This window comes from Camelus dromedarius, chromosome 8 (assembly GCF_036321535.1).
Source record: "Camelus dromedarius isolate mCamDro1 chromosome 8, mCamDro1.pat, whole genome shotgun sequence".
NCBI classification, from domain to species: Eukaryota; Metazoa; Chordata; class Mammalia; order Artiodactyla; family Camelidae; genus Camelus; species Camelus dromedarius.
This window is the reverse complement of record NC_087443.1, coordinates 77,173,208-77,189,557: the sequence shown is the minus strand read 5'-3', so window position 1 is coordinate 77,189,557 and position 16,350 is coordinate 77,173,208. Positions and strand designations below refer to the sequence as shown.

The 16,350-nt window shown below is 51.7% G+C and overlaps 2 protein-coding genes across 9 annotated transcripts in view; one reads left to right on the top strand and one right to left on the bottom strand.

Moving 5' to 3' along the window:
* The window catches only part of CTBP2 (C-terminal binding protein 2), a 155,165-nt gene extending 139,802 nt beyond the window's left edge, over nucleotides 1-15,363 (top strand). For 4 of the 5 annotated variants that reach the window (XM_064488521.1, XM_064488520.1, XM_031461964.2 and 1 more), the window contains 6 exons: nucleotides 4,558-4,764; nucleotides 7,286-7,500; nucleotides 8,082-8,212; nucleotides 8,747-8,874; nucleotides 9,306-9,423; nucleotides 11,223-15,363. In XM_064488521.1, coding sequence (XP_064344591.1) covers nucleotides 4,558-4,764; nucleotides 7,286-7,500; nucleotides 8,082-8,212; nucleotides 8,747-8,874; nucleotides 9,306-9,423; nucleotides 11,223-11,403 — 980 coding nt within the window. In that variant the 3' untranslated portion in view covers nucleotides 11,404-15,363. The remainder of the gene's footprint in view (nucleotides 1-4,557; nucleotides 4,765-7,285; nucleotides 7,501-8,081; nucleotides 8,213-8,746; nucleotides 8,875-9,305; nucleotides 9,424-11,222) is intronic. The other variant, XM_031461962.2, reaches the window with a different exon arrangement.
* Nucleotides 12,896-16,350, bottom strand: part of ZRANB1 (zinc finger RANBP2-type containing 1) — a 55,253-nt gene continuing 51,798 nt past the window's right edge. For all 4 annotated transcript variants that reach the window (XM_031461970.2, XM_031461968.2, XM_031461967.2 and 1 more), the window contains one exon: nucleotides 12,896-16,099. In XM_031461970.2, coding sequence (XP_031317830.2) covers nucleotides 15,881-16,099 — 219 coding nt within the window. In that variant the 3' untranslated portion in view covers nucleotides 12,896-15,880. The remainder of the gene's footprint in view (nucleotides 16,100-16,350) is intronic.

Genomic DNA, 16,350 nt, shown 5'->3' with positions numbered 1-16,350 from the left:
AATTACCCGTGCTGGGTACACAGCTCCGGGTTCCCAGGGCGGGAGGAGGCCCCATGTCTGGGTCTCCTCCAGTCCTGGGATGGAGCCATCCCCTCAAGGGCTGCCATCCACACAGGAACCTTCCCAAGGTCGTGCCAGTGTAGGCGGACCACCGCCCAGCACCTCCTGCCCAGCCCTTGCCTTTAGGGGTGTGCAAAGAGGAGCAGAGGTAGCAGATGGGACACCCAAGGACACCCCAAGGCAGGGCTCCCAGCTGCTTTCCACACCTCTGGTTGCCAGCACCCTGAGAGAGGGCCTTGGCGTGGTGGCCTCCCTGTCCCGGCACCTGGTGTGGACTCTGAGTGCAAGGTGCCTTTGCAGGGGCAGCAGGGGCCAAGCTTCGATAGGAAAGGTCCCCAGGCTGCTGTTCTGTCTTTGGAGGGGCCAAGAACGTCCTTCTAGACAAGCCCCTCTCTGGTCACCATCCTTGCTCTGATTTTGAAATAGCTAGTCCTGCCCCCTGCACCTGGTGTGGAGGGCTGTGGTCTGCCCGGTGCCCTGAAGCCATGAGGCTGATAAGAGGGGCGGCAAAATGGCTGGGAACCCAGGCTTTTATGCCCCTGCCTGCCCCACCCCTAGTCAGCTCCTCAGCCCTGGGGCTCCAGGGGCAGGCTTGGGTATGCAGTGCCTTGCACGGTCAGCTCAGCATCACGCCTGAGCTCGGGCATCGACAAGCGTGTGACCTGACAGTTCTGGCCACAGCCCACAGACACCTGCCTGCTGCCTCTTCAGCCGCAGGAACCCCGCTGGGCTTTGGCTCCTTCCTGAGGTCCCAGCCTAGGGGATGGACTGAGGGGCAGGGATTTGTGTTAGAGGTCTGTCTGTTCCCTGCCTTGCACTGGGGCCGTGCTCACGTACGTGAGCTGCAGGGTGAGTCTTGTGAGCACAAGCAGGATGGGGAGCCGGGGCCATGGTGGGGCCTTTTCTAAGTGGTGCTGAGTCCGGTCTGGTTCTTGGTGATTGGGGCCCGGCTGCTCTGCGAAGTGGCAGGTGGTCTGGGAACGTGGCTGCAGCAGGTTGGGGTTGCCCCTTAGGGGGTGGGGGGTGGTCATTGCCCCGAGGGTGCTGTTCCTCCCCTCCCCCATCCTGGAAGTGGGGAGCTGTGCAGCAGGTGGCTCAGGTTGATCCCAGTTTTTCTGGGTGCCCCCCTCAGCCAGACCCCATCATGTCAGCCCCACCAGGGGTTGTCTGGCCCTGTACGAGAGAAGGGGTCACACTGGATTCCAGACTCATTACGGGGCCTGGGGTAGTGGTGGCTCCCCACGTCCGCCCTAGCCTCTGCTTCCAGCCCCGGCATCACTCTGAGCCCCTCTTTGTTGCCACAAAGAAACTTCGGAGGACGTGAGTCTTCAGAAGCATGTCTAATATAAACTAAAATTTTCTATTTTTTCCTGGCACCGAAAGAATGTTTTTGTTTGAAAACAAATGTTCTTTGTGCTCTTGAGCTGAAATCCCACGTTCCAGCAGAGACAGAGAATGTGGCTTGAGCACCAAGAGACTCTCTGGTCCTTTCCCTTCACACACCTCCCGTCCCCACAGCATCTGCCCCTTGCGACACCCCAGCCTGCGGTGTTTGTGACATCGGACTTCCTTCCCGGGACCCCACCACTTCTCTCTAGGGAAGGATGGGAGGTGCTGGCAAGTGAAACTTCCTGTCTCTGCAGTTGCAGAAGCCGAACCCGCAGGCAGGGGCTGGGCCCGGGTCAAGGAGGCCGGGTTCCCAGAGTCCACCCACAGAGGACAGCCAGTTTTGAAAGATGTAAACGGCATGTCTGCGGTGGCCTTTTCACTGACTCTGTTCCAGTCTGATAAGGAAGCTGCTTGGGGGACATCTGCTGGGCCATTTTGAAGAGCAGTTTTCAAATGTGGACTCCGTAGAAGGAAAGTGGGTGTCTGTCTGTCCAGCCATCCTTGGTCTCCAGATGCCCTTCGCAGCTCGTTCGGTCGGCTGATCCGTAACGAGGACAGAAGAGCAGGCGACTCAGGGCTCTGCCCCTCCTGACGAGGTCCGGGCCCGGGCTGTGTGGCCCAGGCGGGCAGCTCCCCTCCAGCGCACGTGGGCCGTTCATGAAGCCATCGGGGCCCAGGGCCACCTGCCGCGGGTGAGGACGATGCCTGGGCTGGTAGAGGATTTCCCTGTCTGTGATGTGACCCCAAGGCCCAGGAAGAAGCAGCGGGAGGTGGAAGGTGCTAGAGAGAGCCAGGGCCCAGGACACGGGCTGAGCATTCTCGCTCTGTGAGCCTTTCGCATTAGTCTGCTGTCCAGTCTGGTCCAGTTCAGAAGGCGTTGGAGCAAAGAGCAAAAGCGTGGACTGAGAGGAAAAGCAACTCGGCTGTTGGGTCTGGACCTTGGGGTCCATGCGGGCTGCAGCGCTGCTCTGCGAGCGCTGGCAGCTGGTCCTGATGGTATTTGGGGAATCACCTTGAAAGTATGAAGACTGAATAGGAACCCCCTTCGGCAGGGTGGGCTGGCCTCTGGCGTTTCTGCCATCAGGGAGGAGGTCCCAAAGGAGGCCGGCAGTGCCCCTCCCAGTCCTTGTTTCCCAAGCCCGGGTACCCGCTCTCCCAGACCTTGGTCTCAGGCTCCCCACACAGAGCCAGGAGCTAAATTTAAAACCTCTAGTGTGAGTGATGTCTCCACTCAGTTCCTCATCTGCTGGGTGGGCTGATCGACACTTCATCTCATGGCCCCGAGGATTCTTTCATTGGCTTCATCGCGTCTTGTCCTGCCTCCCAGGCGCCACCAGTCCCCTGGGCCCAGGCAGTTGGCTGTGTCTGCAGTAGACGGTCCACACTCGGCTGTCCTACTGGTGGACCTTCCCCATGGGAACAGATGGATCCCCATGGGGGAACGAAAATTGTCCCAACTGCCAGAAGATTTTCTTAAACCTCTGGTGTCTGCCTGCATCTGTCTAGTGATCCCGAGATTTCTAGTCTAGCCCCGATTCTGTGCTTGGTGATTTCAAAGCAAGTGGGTGTTCGTAAGATGATTGACCTCCAGCTCATGGAAAGTTTGTCCACCTGGATCTCAGACACTACCCCCTGGCCCGTGGCTGTGGCCAGGTGGGGCCGGGGGGGCGCTGTGCTGGAGGAGCTTGCCCTCTGAGAGCTGTCTGTCCTCCTGAGGGTGGCCCTGGGACTCTGTGCCTCTGGGCACCTCGTAAGGGGGACGGTGCAGCTCCTAGAAGGGATGCTCCGCACGGTTGGTCTGGTTTTCTGTCCAGGGAGCTGCAGGTGATCTCTGCCCCGACCCCGCCCTGAGAAGACAGCGGAATGCAGGGCTGCCTTACAGGTGGCCTGGCCCTGCGTCCCTGGGTGTCTCTCCCTGGGTCCCAAACCTGGGATTAAGAGGGAGCCTTGTGAGCCGGGCCACCACACTGCCTGGACAGCAACGTCCCTCAGAAAGTTGCTTGACTGGCAAACCAAATTGCCCCCGCCATGCAGCCCCATCCCTGGTGAGGGGCTAGCTAGACCTAGGCGTGGTGGGCAGCAGGAGGGGACTGTCCCCAGCCCGGCCCTCTGTGTGCCCACCCCTCCCACATCTGGCAAGCATTCCCATCCCTCCCTAAAACACCCCCCCACTGAGGAAGGTCAGCGCCCGGGCCTTTCCTGCCTGAGACTTGGACCAGTTCTCCCTGCAGCCCCTCGGCTTCAGGCCCCTGTTCCTCACACAGCCGGAGGGCTCATCTCCACCAGCTGCTCTCAGCCCTAAAGTCCCTTTCAAAAAGCAGGGCAGGTACCCTGTCTGCTCTGTGTTCTTTCTTCCTGAGCAGGATGGTGATTAGGGCTGGATTCAGACATCAGCTCCATGCTGTGCAGCCCACGGGCCCATGTTGGGGTGAAGGTGTTAGCTTCTAAATTTTCTCATTCTTTTAAAAAACAAGCAATGACATGTTTATTGCATTAGACTCTTAAAATACCATAAAACACTTAAAATACCATAAAACAAAGAGCCAGTCTCTGTTACCCCAGCCCCACCCTGTGGGGAGGACCCCAGACGGTGCATCTCAAGGAGTCTCTGGGCTTCTGGACCCCATGGCCTGTCAGGGGGGAGCCCTGTACACTGGCCTCCCGCCACTCCAGGACTGAACGTTGGGGTTCACAGGTTTACAGCTTTCCTGGCACTGGGTGTGGGTGGTGGTCAGAGCTGGCCGCCTCCCCACTCCAGTTGCCCTCTGCTTGCTTCGCAGAGAATGGGGTCCGGAAGCACTGGGTGGGCAGGACATGGGGTCAGTGGGAGGCTGGGGGCTGAGCCACACGTTGTTGTTTGGGAGGGATGTTGGGGCTCGAGGCCCCTGAGCATCAGAGTCAGAGGGTCTGTGTCCTCCTGGTGACAAGCAGGCATCTGGTGATAAGGGACCCTGACCTGCCCAGGGCCACACCTGCAGTTAGTGGCCGAGTGGGCTCATTCTGCCCCGTCCCCCATCCCTCGTCCCTCAGCTGCGTGGACTGGGAGCCCTGGAGCTTCCCCTAGAACTCCAGGGGATTCTCATCCCGTCTTCGCCCTTGTGTTTCCAGGGATCGCCGTGTGCAACATCCCGTCCGCAGCAGTGGAGGAGACGGCCGACTCCACCATCTGCCACATCCTCAATCTCTACCGGCGGAACACGTGGCTGTACCAGGCGCTGCGGGAAGGCACGCGGGTACAGAGCGTCGAGCAGATCCGGGAGGTGGCGTCGGGAGCAGCCCGCATCCGTGGGGAGACGCTGGGCCTCATTGGCTTCGGTACGTGCAGCTGCTCCGCCCCGTCCCCCCACACCCCCGGGGCTGCTGCAGGGACCCCTCAGGGGCAGCAGACCCCACCCAGTCCTGCCCCAGAGGAGCGCAGGGATGGCCTGACCGGGGAGGTTGGGTTTTGCAGTAGAGGAGGGCTAATGCCCCCCGCCGAGCTACATGGGGTGGGAGGTCGGAGGTCCAGACTGATCAGCGAAATCACCTAGAGGTGGGATCTGGGCTGCTTTTGGAAGAATGGGTCTGGTGTGGCTGGGTAGAGGGGATGCAGAAGGAGGGCCTGCCCAGTGCCCGGGCAGAGGGGGAGGGGCAGGGCGTGTAGGGGTGTGTGGTGGAGAAACAAGCAGGCTGGGGGCCGAGCGGTGACCTGGGCAGTACCTGGAGGCCCTCATATGCTGGGTGGGGGTGGCAGCAGGGAGTCACTGAAGAATTTTGAGCCAGCGGTGGCTTGGTCAGGCCATCACCTTGGAAAGCTCACCCGAGGGGAGGGGGCAAGTAGAGGTCTCCTTGGATTCGGCTGTTGTCCACATGAGACTCAGCTGGCGACCCTGGGAGGGCCTTGGGCAGCTTACCCAGGAGGTGAGCCGGGTGGAAAGCAGCCTGATGGCGCGGCTGTGGACAGCACGGGGGTTGAGTCGAGCCCCAACACTGCAAACAGGAGGGGGCCTTGCTTGTTGGTGCCGGATCTCAGCCCCCCTTTACCAGCTCTGTGACCTTGAGTGAAGTCCTCAGCCTCTCTCTGCCTCAGTTTCCCAGTCTGTAAATTGGGGGCCACATGGAGTGAGTTGCGACTGCTGGGCTTGGCTTCCAGGAGGCTCCTCAGCTGTCACTCAGCCCTTTGCTTGAGCTCTGTTTCCAGTTACCTGAGGGGCAGGACTGCTGGGATGGCCACAGGGCCGCCGCTTCCCCCACCGAGTCCCTGATCCAGAGGCCGGGTGCCTGCTTGAACAGGCAGGAGCTGGACTCCTTCCAGGAACGCACATCTTTCCAACACCCAGGTCTGAGCTGTAGAACCCAGGTTTCAGGAATGATCATATGTGGGAAGCTAATCTTTTAAATCTTTTTACGAAAGAGTCTGTCTTCATATTTCTGGAGTGGACGATACAAAATAACTAAGAAATGCCGATGCTCTTTGAGCCACAGCGCCCTCTGCTGGTGCTCACCAGACCCCCTGCTGCTCTGGGAAGCGGTTCTCGGAGATGGTTCTTAGAACATCGTGCGTGCCTGAGCCCCTGCTCGGCCCCGGGGGCCTCTGGCCAGGATGCAGAGACTCAAGTTGTGCGTGGCTGGGCCACGTGGCAGAACACGTTTCCACGGCTTCTGGTGGCAGCCACTCACTGCGAGTCCTTGGTCCCGAATATCAAGCACATCAGAGGAGGGTCTTTAGTCACTGCCGTTCTTCCTGCCCTGTCCCCGTCTGTTGTGCTTGCCCTCCGCAGTGTGTGGCTGTAGTCCCTGGTTCACTGTGTCCAAGTGGTGACACTGAAGAGGGATGACATGAGGGGTAATGACCCGCTGGTGACCCTGCAGCTGTTCCTGTGGATCAGAATGGCCTTAATAAACTTTTGCCTCCAAACTCAGGCAGTTGTCTTGGTCCTGCCCAATCAGGTCACAGTTCAGTAGGAGGGCGAGATGGTCCACCAGCAGGCACCTGGTGTGGGCTTCCTTTGGGGAGGTGCCTCTTCCCTTAGTCCCTTCTTCCCCCACTGCACATTGGAGCAATGGTTTTAAATAAAGATTTATTCTGTGTACGTCCCAAATCAGCCCATTCAAGCATTACTCAAACCACCTTGTGTTCAAGCTGAAAATTGCTCTGGGATCAGTGGACTTTCACAAATGACGGCCACTTGGGAGTCGGGAAGGCCTTCATGTCCTGTTAGGTGACATTACTCTCTAACTTGCTGGAGGCCCGGCCACACTCCGTGCAGGCTCAGAGCCCCGCCTCTCAGCCAGACTGCAGTGCTGTTTCCATCATTCTGCCCCTCACGAGCAAACCCAGTGGTAATTATGCAGGAGAACAGTCCCTGTTAGATGCTGAGAGCAATAGAGAGGCGAAGCCCAGGTTAGGGAGACAGCTGTATGAACAAAGCAGGGAATGGATCAGTACAAGTCGGTGACACTGGTGATGTTTGGGAGCGGGGGCGGCGGGGACAGGCACGAGGACTTCACTGGCATGCTCTCTCTAGTTGTGTTTATGTTTGAAAATGTACGTAATAGGAATTTAAGGGGAAAAGACGCTGGTAGCAAGCACAGGAAGCACTCTGCTGTGGTCACCCAGGAAGCTTGTCCCCCGACCCCACGCTTCCGCCCCAGTAACCCGGGGAGAAGTGCTGGCCTTGGGTGTCACCAAGCTTTGGGCACCCGGTTCCTCCTGCAGCTGCCACCAGCTGGGTCCAGCTGCCAGTGGGGACGGCTAGCGCGGGCTCCAGTTCCCAGAAATAATGAAGGCAGCAGGGCCGGGGCCAGGGTGCTGCGAGGACAGGCTTGCTTACCTGGACGCTCTCTTTCTGCACAGGTCGCACGGGGCAGGCGGTCGCTGTTCGAGCCAAGGCCTTCGGATTCAGCGTCATATTTTATGACCCCTACTTGCAGGACGGGATAGAGCGGTCCCTGGGCGTCCAGAGGGTCTACACCCTGCAGGACTTACTGTATCAGAGCGACTGCGTCTCCTTGCACTGCAATCTCAACGAACATAACCACCACCTCATCAACGACTTTACCATAAAGCAGGTAAATTGAAAGCACATGTTTTTGCTTGTACTGTTTGTCTGCTGAGGGGGAGGTAATTAGGTTTCTTCATTGATTTCCACTTGGAGGAGGTACCGGGGATTGAACCCAGGACCTCTTGGGTGCTGAGCATGTGTTCTACCAAAAGCAGGTAAATTGAAATAGATGGGCTCAGACCCTGGAAACTTCTGTCCAAATGGAAGGGGGATGGGAAATGGGCCATGGACAGACACACCAATGAGGAGGGAAGAAAGTCCCTGAGACATCAGTGAGGAGCTGGGTGAGGCCACCTCCTTGGGGTGGGCCATGGTGAGCAGGGAGGGACAGGGAGCTGGCCCAGGACCCAGCAGGTCACAGCTCCAGCCTTCCCACCTTGTGGCCCCCTCTCAGGATCTCAGGAGCTGACCCCTGGCCTCCAGCTGTCCTGAGACTCTGCCCTCCCTTCCCCCCCCCCGACCTGCTGCACATGCATTAAATAGCCAGACCCACCAGCCTCCACTGGCCCGCGGCTCCACCCCCACCCCCACCCCGCGCCTCCCGATGCAGTAGCATCGGTTTAACCAGCTTCTCTTTCTGCCTCGCAGATGAGGCAAGGAGCATTTCTAGTGAACGCGGCCCGCGGCGGACTGGTGGACGAGAAAGCCTTAGCCCAAGCCCTCAAGGAAGGCCGGATACGAGGGGCGGCCCTCGACGTGCACGAGTCGGAGCCTTTCAGGTGGGTTTGATGAGGCGGCCAAGACGTGTGTAGTCGCAGCTCAAGACTTGCATGGGAACTTACAGGACCCACCTCTACTCCTGACCCCCTACTTTGAACTTGGGCACCTTCCCAGACAAACAGGTCTAGGATATGAAACTGGAGGCAAAGTTTACAGCCTCCGTAAGGGTTGTGCTGTTTTCTAACTAACTGTAAAAGGGCTAAAAGTTCCCCAGAGATCATCAGAACAGGGAGAGGCAGGAAATGGTGGTGGAGCGGAGCAGGATTTGTCTGTACCCTGGACTGTGTGTCCTGGTTGGAGGCCAGGTGGTCGGCCCCCCATAGAATTGTTCCTTCTGAGTCCCTGATTTCTCCTGATGCTAGTTACAGAGCAGCTTTATGAGCATATCCTTAGAGTCCCAGCCCTGCACAAGCCCCTCCAGCGTGTCTGTGGCTAACACCCCCCACGTCCAAAAGCTCCTTTTTGAGGAGGAAGACGGGGAGTGAAGTGCATTCACCTTTTCTCATTTACCGTGTTTTCATACATTCATCTAGCTTTGCTCAGGGTCCCTTGAAAGATGCACCGAATCTCATTTGTACGCCCCACACGGCCTGGTATAGTGAGCAAGCCTCCCTGGAGATGAGGGAGGCCGCTGCCACGGAGATCCGCCGGGCAATCACAGGTGAGCCCTCCTGCCGCCCTGCGGCCTCCTCTAGTCCTGCTCACAGACGCACGCAATGGGTTCCGGGGGCTTTGTCTTTAGGGGTCACGCTGATTAAATTTTGAATGAGTCAGGCCCTGTTTATTTCAGAGGAAACCATTTCCCTTTTGTATTAGCCAATGGACGTTTTGCAAACTGTGGGAGGAGGATGAGCCTGGGGAGGGGAGAGGGGGGTGCTCCTTTCTGTCTGCTTGAAGGCAGTGCTGCTCCGGCCCTGGAACAGTTCAAATTTTGTGGAAATCTAAGAGCCCACCTCTCCTATTAAGAGTAAGAGACTTGATTATGAGACCTGTTTTGCAGCTTGTCCCTCCAGTGGCAGCTAAGTATAATATCTTAAGTCAGTGGGACCTTAAAAAAATACATGTGATCTAATTTCAATCATCTTATTCCAGGTCGCATCCCAGAAAGCTTAAGAAACTGTGTGAACAAGGAATTCTTCGTCACAACAGCTCCCTGGTCAGTAATAGATCAGCAAGCAATCCATCCAGAGCTCAATGGTGCCACGTACAGGTGAGGAGAGGAATGGGCTCCGCCCAGCTGAGCCCAGAGGGAGGGAGGAGAGGGGACAGCAAGCCAGCCTGGGCACTGAGGAAAACCCAGCCCTCAGTCTTCTCTGTGGGAGCTGCATACATTTCATGCCTGAATTCCACGGAACACACGGAACTTTCGAGACAAAGCCAAGAACTAGAATTCCAATGGAGCGGGGGGGATTGTGCATTCCCCAACGGGTCTGAACACCGCGAGGAATCGCCCTTTCCAAAGCCACTCCCAAACCAGAGGGTTTCTAGGTGAAAGGGTACAGAGAAGACCACCAAGGAAAAGGGCCCGATTTTGCTTTCTGACTCAAATCTTCTGCACAAGGGAAGTATCCTGGCCCAAGTGCCCGGTCGTTTGGCTGGGAGCGGGTCCTTGCACAAGCCTGTGTCTTCATGAAGCAGAAAGTTTGACAGTGGGGATGTGACGGAGGATTTGAGTGTGACTGAGGCAAGAGAATCTGCACTGGGGACATGAGCCAGGACCCCTCGGAAGGGACCAGGGTTGTGTTTGTGGTGGTTTTGTATGGTTCTCTTGCCCCAGCATGGCGGGTTCCTCCAGCATAAAGGAGAGAAGCTGCAGCCCGGAATCCCAGAAGGAAAGCCGTTTTGCTTATCTGACCCGGGGCTGCCCCAGCACTCACATGCTGAGCCCAATCATTCTCTCGTGGGGCCGGACCTGGGCACTGCAGGATGTAGACTAGCAGCCCTGGCCCCCGCCCACCAGAGGCCAGTATCAGCCTCCACTCCCAACCGTGACAACCAAAAATGTCTTCAGACTTTGCCTAAGATTCCGTTTTGAACCACTGCTCTAACCACAGAGAACGGGGGGACTTTGTGTAATAGGACCCACTTATAAGCATTTTCAAGCATCACTTGAGCCCATCACAGCACCAGACCGGATTCCCATTCATTCATGTTGGTGGTCTTTAATTATTCCTTCAGACTGAGCAAGGCTCCCTGGCCCCTTGGCATACTGCTTGTGCTTGAGAGGCAGCTCACAGGGACCCCTATCCATCAGCCCTCCTAGGCAGTCCCTGAGATTTCTGACCAGTGTCACTGTAGGTCGGGGGTGGGGGGAGCACAGCTTCCACAGGGAGGGACTGTCCTCTTTACCAAAAGTGTGAAGGGATAAATAAATTCGAGAGTAGAAGACTTAATCCTAAATTACCTAAAGTATGTTTCATCCTCAGAAAAATGTTTATCCTGAATCACATTAGTGCATAATGTACGTACACACACACACCCCAACTCATGCCTGAAACGAGATGAGCCCACATTCAGGTGCCCTCCAGGTGTCTGTCCTCAGAGGGCAGACATCCAGCCCATCACAAGCTCACCAGTGCCCCTGCTGCCCGGTCCCCTTTCCCATCTCGGGCTGTAACTAACCAGCCTAGGACATCACATGGTACCAAAGAGTACTTCGTGCTGTCAGGAAGTTATTAAATCCATTGATATAACTGATGAATACTTTCTCAGGCAACCAGAAAACGTGGGGTCTATTTTGCACAAAAAATGTTCTAAATGCAACACAGTTTGCACAGGCGTAATTAGTATGGGCTGTTCCTATTGTCTGAAAGCTACAAAATTAGTGTTTTGATTGAACTAGTAGATTGGCTTTGCTGTTTATGAATTTGACGTCAATATTTAAATTCTTTGTGTAGATTTCTCCTTGACAAACTGTCCCATTAAAAAAGATCACAAGCGGGCAAAGTCAAGAGCCTGGCAATTTCTGGCCCTGGACTTAACTGTTCCCTTCTCTTGTGTGCTCCCTAGATACCCGCCAGGCATTGTGGGCGTGGCTCCGGGAGGACTTCCTGCAGCCATGGAAGGGATCATTCCCGGAGGCATCCCGGTGACCCACAACCTCCCCACAGTGGCACATCCTTCCCAAGCTCCCTCTCCCAACCAGCCCACAAAACACGGGGACAATCGAGAGCACCCCAACGAGCAATAGCAGAGGAGGACGAAAGGTAATCACTTAGATACACCTGGGACCAAGAGACAGTGAAAAATAGATGAACTAAGAGAAAAGGAATTTGACAGCCTTTTTAACTGATTCTGGACATATGCATCATTGACGTTGCAGTGTTAAAACTACAAGAGCTAGAAGCCGAGACGTGGGAAAACTGAAGATGGCGTCTGCTTACGGAAGCGCTGAAAAAGACTAGGACGTGATTTATTAACGACCAACTTCTGTTATTGTGTGTTAAGTTTTTCATCTGTGCATCAAATCACAAAGAATAAATAGATCTTTTTCCTTTATCAGTCCCTTGGGCACAGCAGGTCCTGAACACCTTGCTCTAGAATGTTGCATCAAGAGTTCTAAACATCAAAATAAAAAATATTAAGAGGAAATCCCCATCCTGTGACTCTAGTCCCTTCGGTCCACGGGGGCTGGTTACCTCTTTTGCTGATAGGAAGAGTAAATGACTACGGAATGGGGAGAAGACTGTCTGCCGTGTGAGACGACCAAGAGCACAGGCCTGGAGACAGTACCAGCTCCCATGCAGAGAAGTCGCTCCCACCTGAACTGCACACCGAGCGGGCAAGTTGGCTGTGAGTTCAGTAATACCCTCTGATGATGCAAAAAAAAAAAAAAAAAGTATTAAGTTTCACAAGCTGTTTGTACTCAAATATATTTTCTCAGTTTCAGATCCTCAGCTATTTTATTGAGTGGAAAGTCTTGAACTGAAAGGGTTCAAGAATAATGTTGCATTTCCTTATGTCTCAGGAAACACTTTTTATGGTAACTTGTCAGATTGTCTATGAACAAACCCACTTTTTTAGACATTATTGATAAAGTCTTCTTTTCTTCACGTGATATTTTATACAAGAACACTTCAGGTGTGTTATTAGATGTGACTGATTTTAACAAATCCTATTAGATTTGTATCAACTAGTTACATGTTATATTCATAGTCTTTTGTGAATCATCGCCTTTTTGTTTAAAAGATGGCCTATTTTGAGCCTTTGTATAGGTACATTCCTGTTTTTGTGACAAAAAAAAACCTTTAAAATTGTCCCGAACAGAAAAATAATGGCTATCAGAAATATGTTTTGTTTTAGTGTGAGTTACCGTTACTGTATTTGTTTATTGTAAAGGTGGACATTTAGCGTTCAGTGCAGTTTTCAATAAAAAGTAATAAAAATTTCTGTTAAGTTTTGAAATTCAAGTACATCTCACTAATGTAAAAGTTCTCTACTTGAGATGTTTAAAGGCAACTGCATTTTCAATTTCCCAATTTCCAGTTCTTGTTATTCCAAGGGTCAACGATTAACAAGACTTTCCTATCTGCCTAATCCATAACCAGACTCGAGTGCTGACAATTACTTCATGTGAGTTTAATTGAAAAATCAAAAACTTCACGTAAGTCCATCCTTAACAAAATCATGCCATCCTTAAGATGAACTAGTGGGTTAGAACTAAGTCACTTCAAGAAACAAAATTGGTCAAGTTTTGATTTTAATTTACCCAAAAGCAAAATTACCTGGCTCAAGCATCAATGCAGGAAGGGACGTGAATTTCAATTTTTTTAAATGATATTATTTACAAAGAACTGTTGCAAAATAATTAACATCAGCCATTTCCATATGTTAAGAACTTTCAGTTGATTTAATGGATCCTCCTTTTTAAATAGCATTCAACCCCTTACCACTAGTGACAGCTGCAAATACCAGTTAAGCCCAACAATTCCAGGTCCAGAACTCCTTTAGTCACCACCCCCTCTTCCAATTAGGAAAAAAAAAGTTCATGGCAACTTAAAGCATCAACCTCCTCATCTTAAGGTGGTGGTCCCATCCCCCCCCCATGAAAATTACATGAAGATCACTGCACTTGTATGGTCATGGAGCACGTGGTTACTGACCTGTCACTCCAGGGAGCAGAGCGGGAGGTTCATTATCACCTTCATAACCACCTGACAAACAGCAATCCACGAGGGGCTGACACACACGAAAAGGAGACCCCAACCACCTTACACAGCAGGATTCCCTGAACACACATTCTGTCTGGGACACGACAAGCCTAAGAATCAGAAACAAAAATGTAGGTCCAAATCCACAGTGCGCCTGGGTTTTAATTAGAACAGAAAACACCACACCGTAGTCTCCCTAGAAAACCACGAAGTTCAGGTAGTCCTGTCCAGAGCCAACCACGAGACACACAGTATCAGTCACCCCGTCACGTACAGTCTGAGAAGGGGCTGCACACTCTAGCTTGGGACAACAACTATGGCTGTTTGCTTGATAGTTCAAGAGCTTCACACAGCATTGACTCACCCCCAGATCTGGCTTTCACCAGCCAATCTGCTGTGAAGACCATTTAAAGCCCCATCCCTGTCTGGAGCCTAGGAAATGGAGTCATACAGTTCTTTCCCACAGGGAAGAATGCTGTACCTGTTAAACTAGGTGTGGTCAGGGTCGCTGATCCATAAATAAGTAACGAGGCACCTCAGGGGAAGCACCGCTCAGCAAGACACAACACACAGAGCCTAAACACCGAGCCTGCAGCTTTCTGGCCACCACGGACTGATGGAGACCCTCGCAACTAGACGCTTTTCCCTCAAACACTGCTCTTTGGCTTCTTGAATTGGGAGGGTAGTTTCTGCTTAACAGCAACTAGTACAGGATGAGGATGTCTGGCCACTGAGAATCCTTCCTACATGTGGAGAAAAGTTTATACGGGTGCTATATGCTATGCTAGGTAGTCAAGGTGACAGCGTTCTAAAAACTTGATTAATTACTGTCCAAAATGAAAGCAAAGAATTGACAGAGTCAATTTGTAAGAAAACATTAACCACTTGGAACAGTAATGTATACCATTATTATAATGTATCAAAATTCACTTATATGGAATCAAATTGCAAATTTTTTCCTGCAAATGTTAGCATGCAGCAAAAGCGATCCTTTCATCCTGGGAACACCTTTCAATGTTCACAGAGGGAAGAAAGAACTAAAAACATGACATCTCACAGGCATTTTTCTGTTTTTAGTATTCCAGCATCAAATCTGAAGTTGTGCACGTTTCAATACCATCTAAACAGAACTTAGAAGCAGCAGCAAATATGTAAAGGTTTTCACAGCCTTTTCATCAGAGGGAAGAAAAGAGTGTGTGAGTGTGTGTGTGTGTGTCTTCAAATTCCTTGCCACACCAATAGTCTACAAAGTGCTTATCAGGACACGAAGTCTTTTTGTGTTCCTGAGATAGGTCTGAAATTTTTACCCAGTATTCAATGTATACCTGAAGTGGTCAAATACTTTATAGAAAGTTTTCTACCTAAGATTATAGTTTTAACTTTAAATAAGAATGGCCACAATTAACCAACATGCAAAAATTCTCAGACTACTCACTGAGAATTCATTATACGATGCACTTACCACCTTACTGCATTCTTAAATCTTTATTCTGTACTGAACTGATATTCCCAATTAGCCCAAGCAAAGGCATGCCTTTCTAACACGATTTGCTTAAAGCAGAGTTGATGATAAAAGACAGAATCCAAAGACCCTCCCTCTGCATGGCAACTTGGGAGTTGTCATAGGGTCAAGTGAGCAAATTTCACACGATTGATTCATTCAGTTGCAAGTGGGCCCGCTCCCCAAGCGCTAATTTACATCCACAGAGTAACTCCTCATGACGAGCCTGCTGCCAGAGTAAGGCAGAAGAACCCTCACTTTAAGGGCACTCTTCCAAACAAATAAATACAAATACTGAAAAGGGGCATATCAAACTTTAAAAAGACAAACTAGCAGAAACCAAAACCCTTTCCAAAACAAGGGAACGATGTCCATGTGAAGTTCACTCAAAAAAAATCCTTGCTTTACTTACAATTTGTTCCTTAAAGATTTGATTTTATTTTATTGGGCATGACAGGAACTAAATTATTAATAAAATAAAAGCTTGTTTTTATTTTTACGTTTTGTTGTGGATAATTTGTACAAAAAGTTTCCAAATCTCTAACAAGCTCTAGTGAGACTTAATGTAAAATGGATCTTTTAAGATGGAAGTAGAAGGCCGGGTTCTACTTAAAAAAGAGCATCTCAAAGGAACAAAGTCACCTGCCATGTGCTTTTGGAGGTGCCCATGCTGGAAGCAACTTCTCAATAATATGAAGATGCTGGTACAACTTTTCCTATTACACAACTTCTTACACAACCACATGCGTTACATTTATAGACAGATTTACAATTTGGAAGGAAAAAAGTTCTGTCTTAATAAAATTAGTTTTTACAAACTGTAGTCCAAACAAAGTTTTCTGTCTCCTCACACAGCAGATGCATAACCTCCAGTGGGTGTGGATCAGAAAAAAACTCTTCCGAGCAGATCCTGCCAGTCGCTTCATCCCACGCCCCGCGCTCTGCCTGGAGCACCACACTAACGTTGGGGTCACCACAGAGCTGATATCTTGGTCTTCTGCTCTTTGATTTTTTTTTCATTCATCTTCATCATCTTCATCTTCCTCTCCATCAGACAGGGATGTACAAGGCCGGATCTGTCGGTAGCGGTCAAGCCATTTTTCTACCATTTGCGTGACCAAGGGGTGATTTCGCCGCCGAGAGCTTTTCTGCATGGCAACAAGAACTCCCCCCTCAGTCACACAGCAGTCCAGCCACTCCCTGAGCAGTTTTTCTTGCTGTTCCTCATTACCTAGCTTTTAGAGGAATGTGAAGAAAAGGGGAAATAATACAACAGATCAGAAACTGGGTAGGAAAAATGTAACAGAAACCTACAGCTGGTACAATTACTAATGAAAAGGCCAGAGCAACATACTGTTTCAACATGGTTTCAACCTCTCGTCAATTTTATGATTAAAACCCAGTTTCCTATGGTTAAATAGGAAAAAACATAAATGGGAAAATTTGCAGAAAAACCTAGAGGGAAGAACAGTCCAGTAATAAGTTA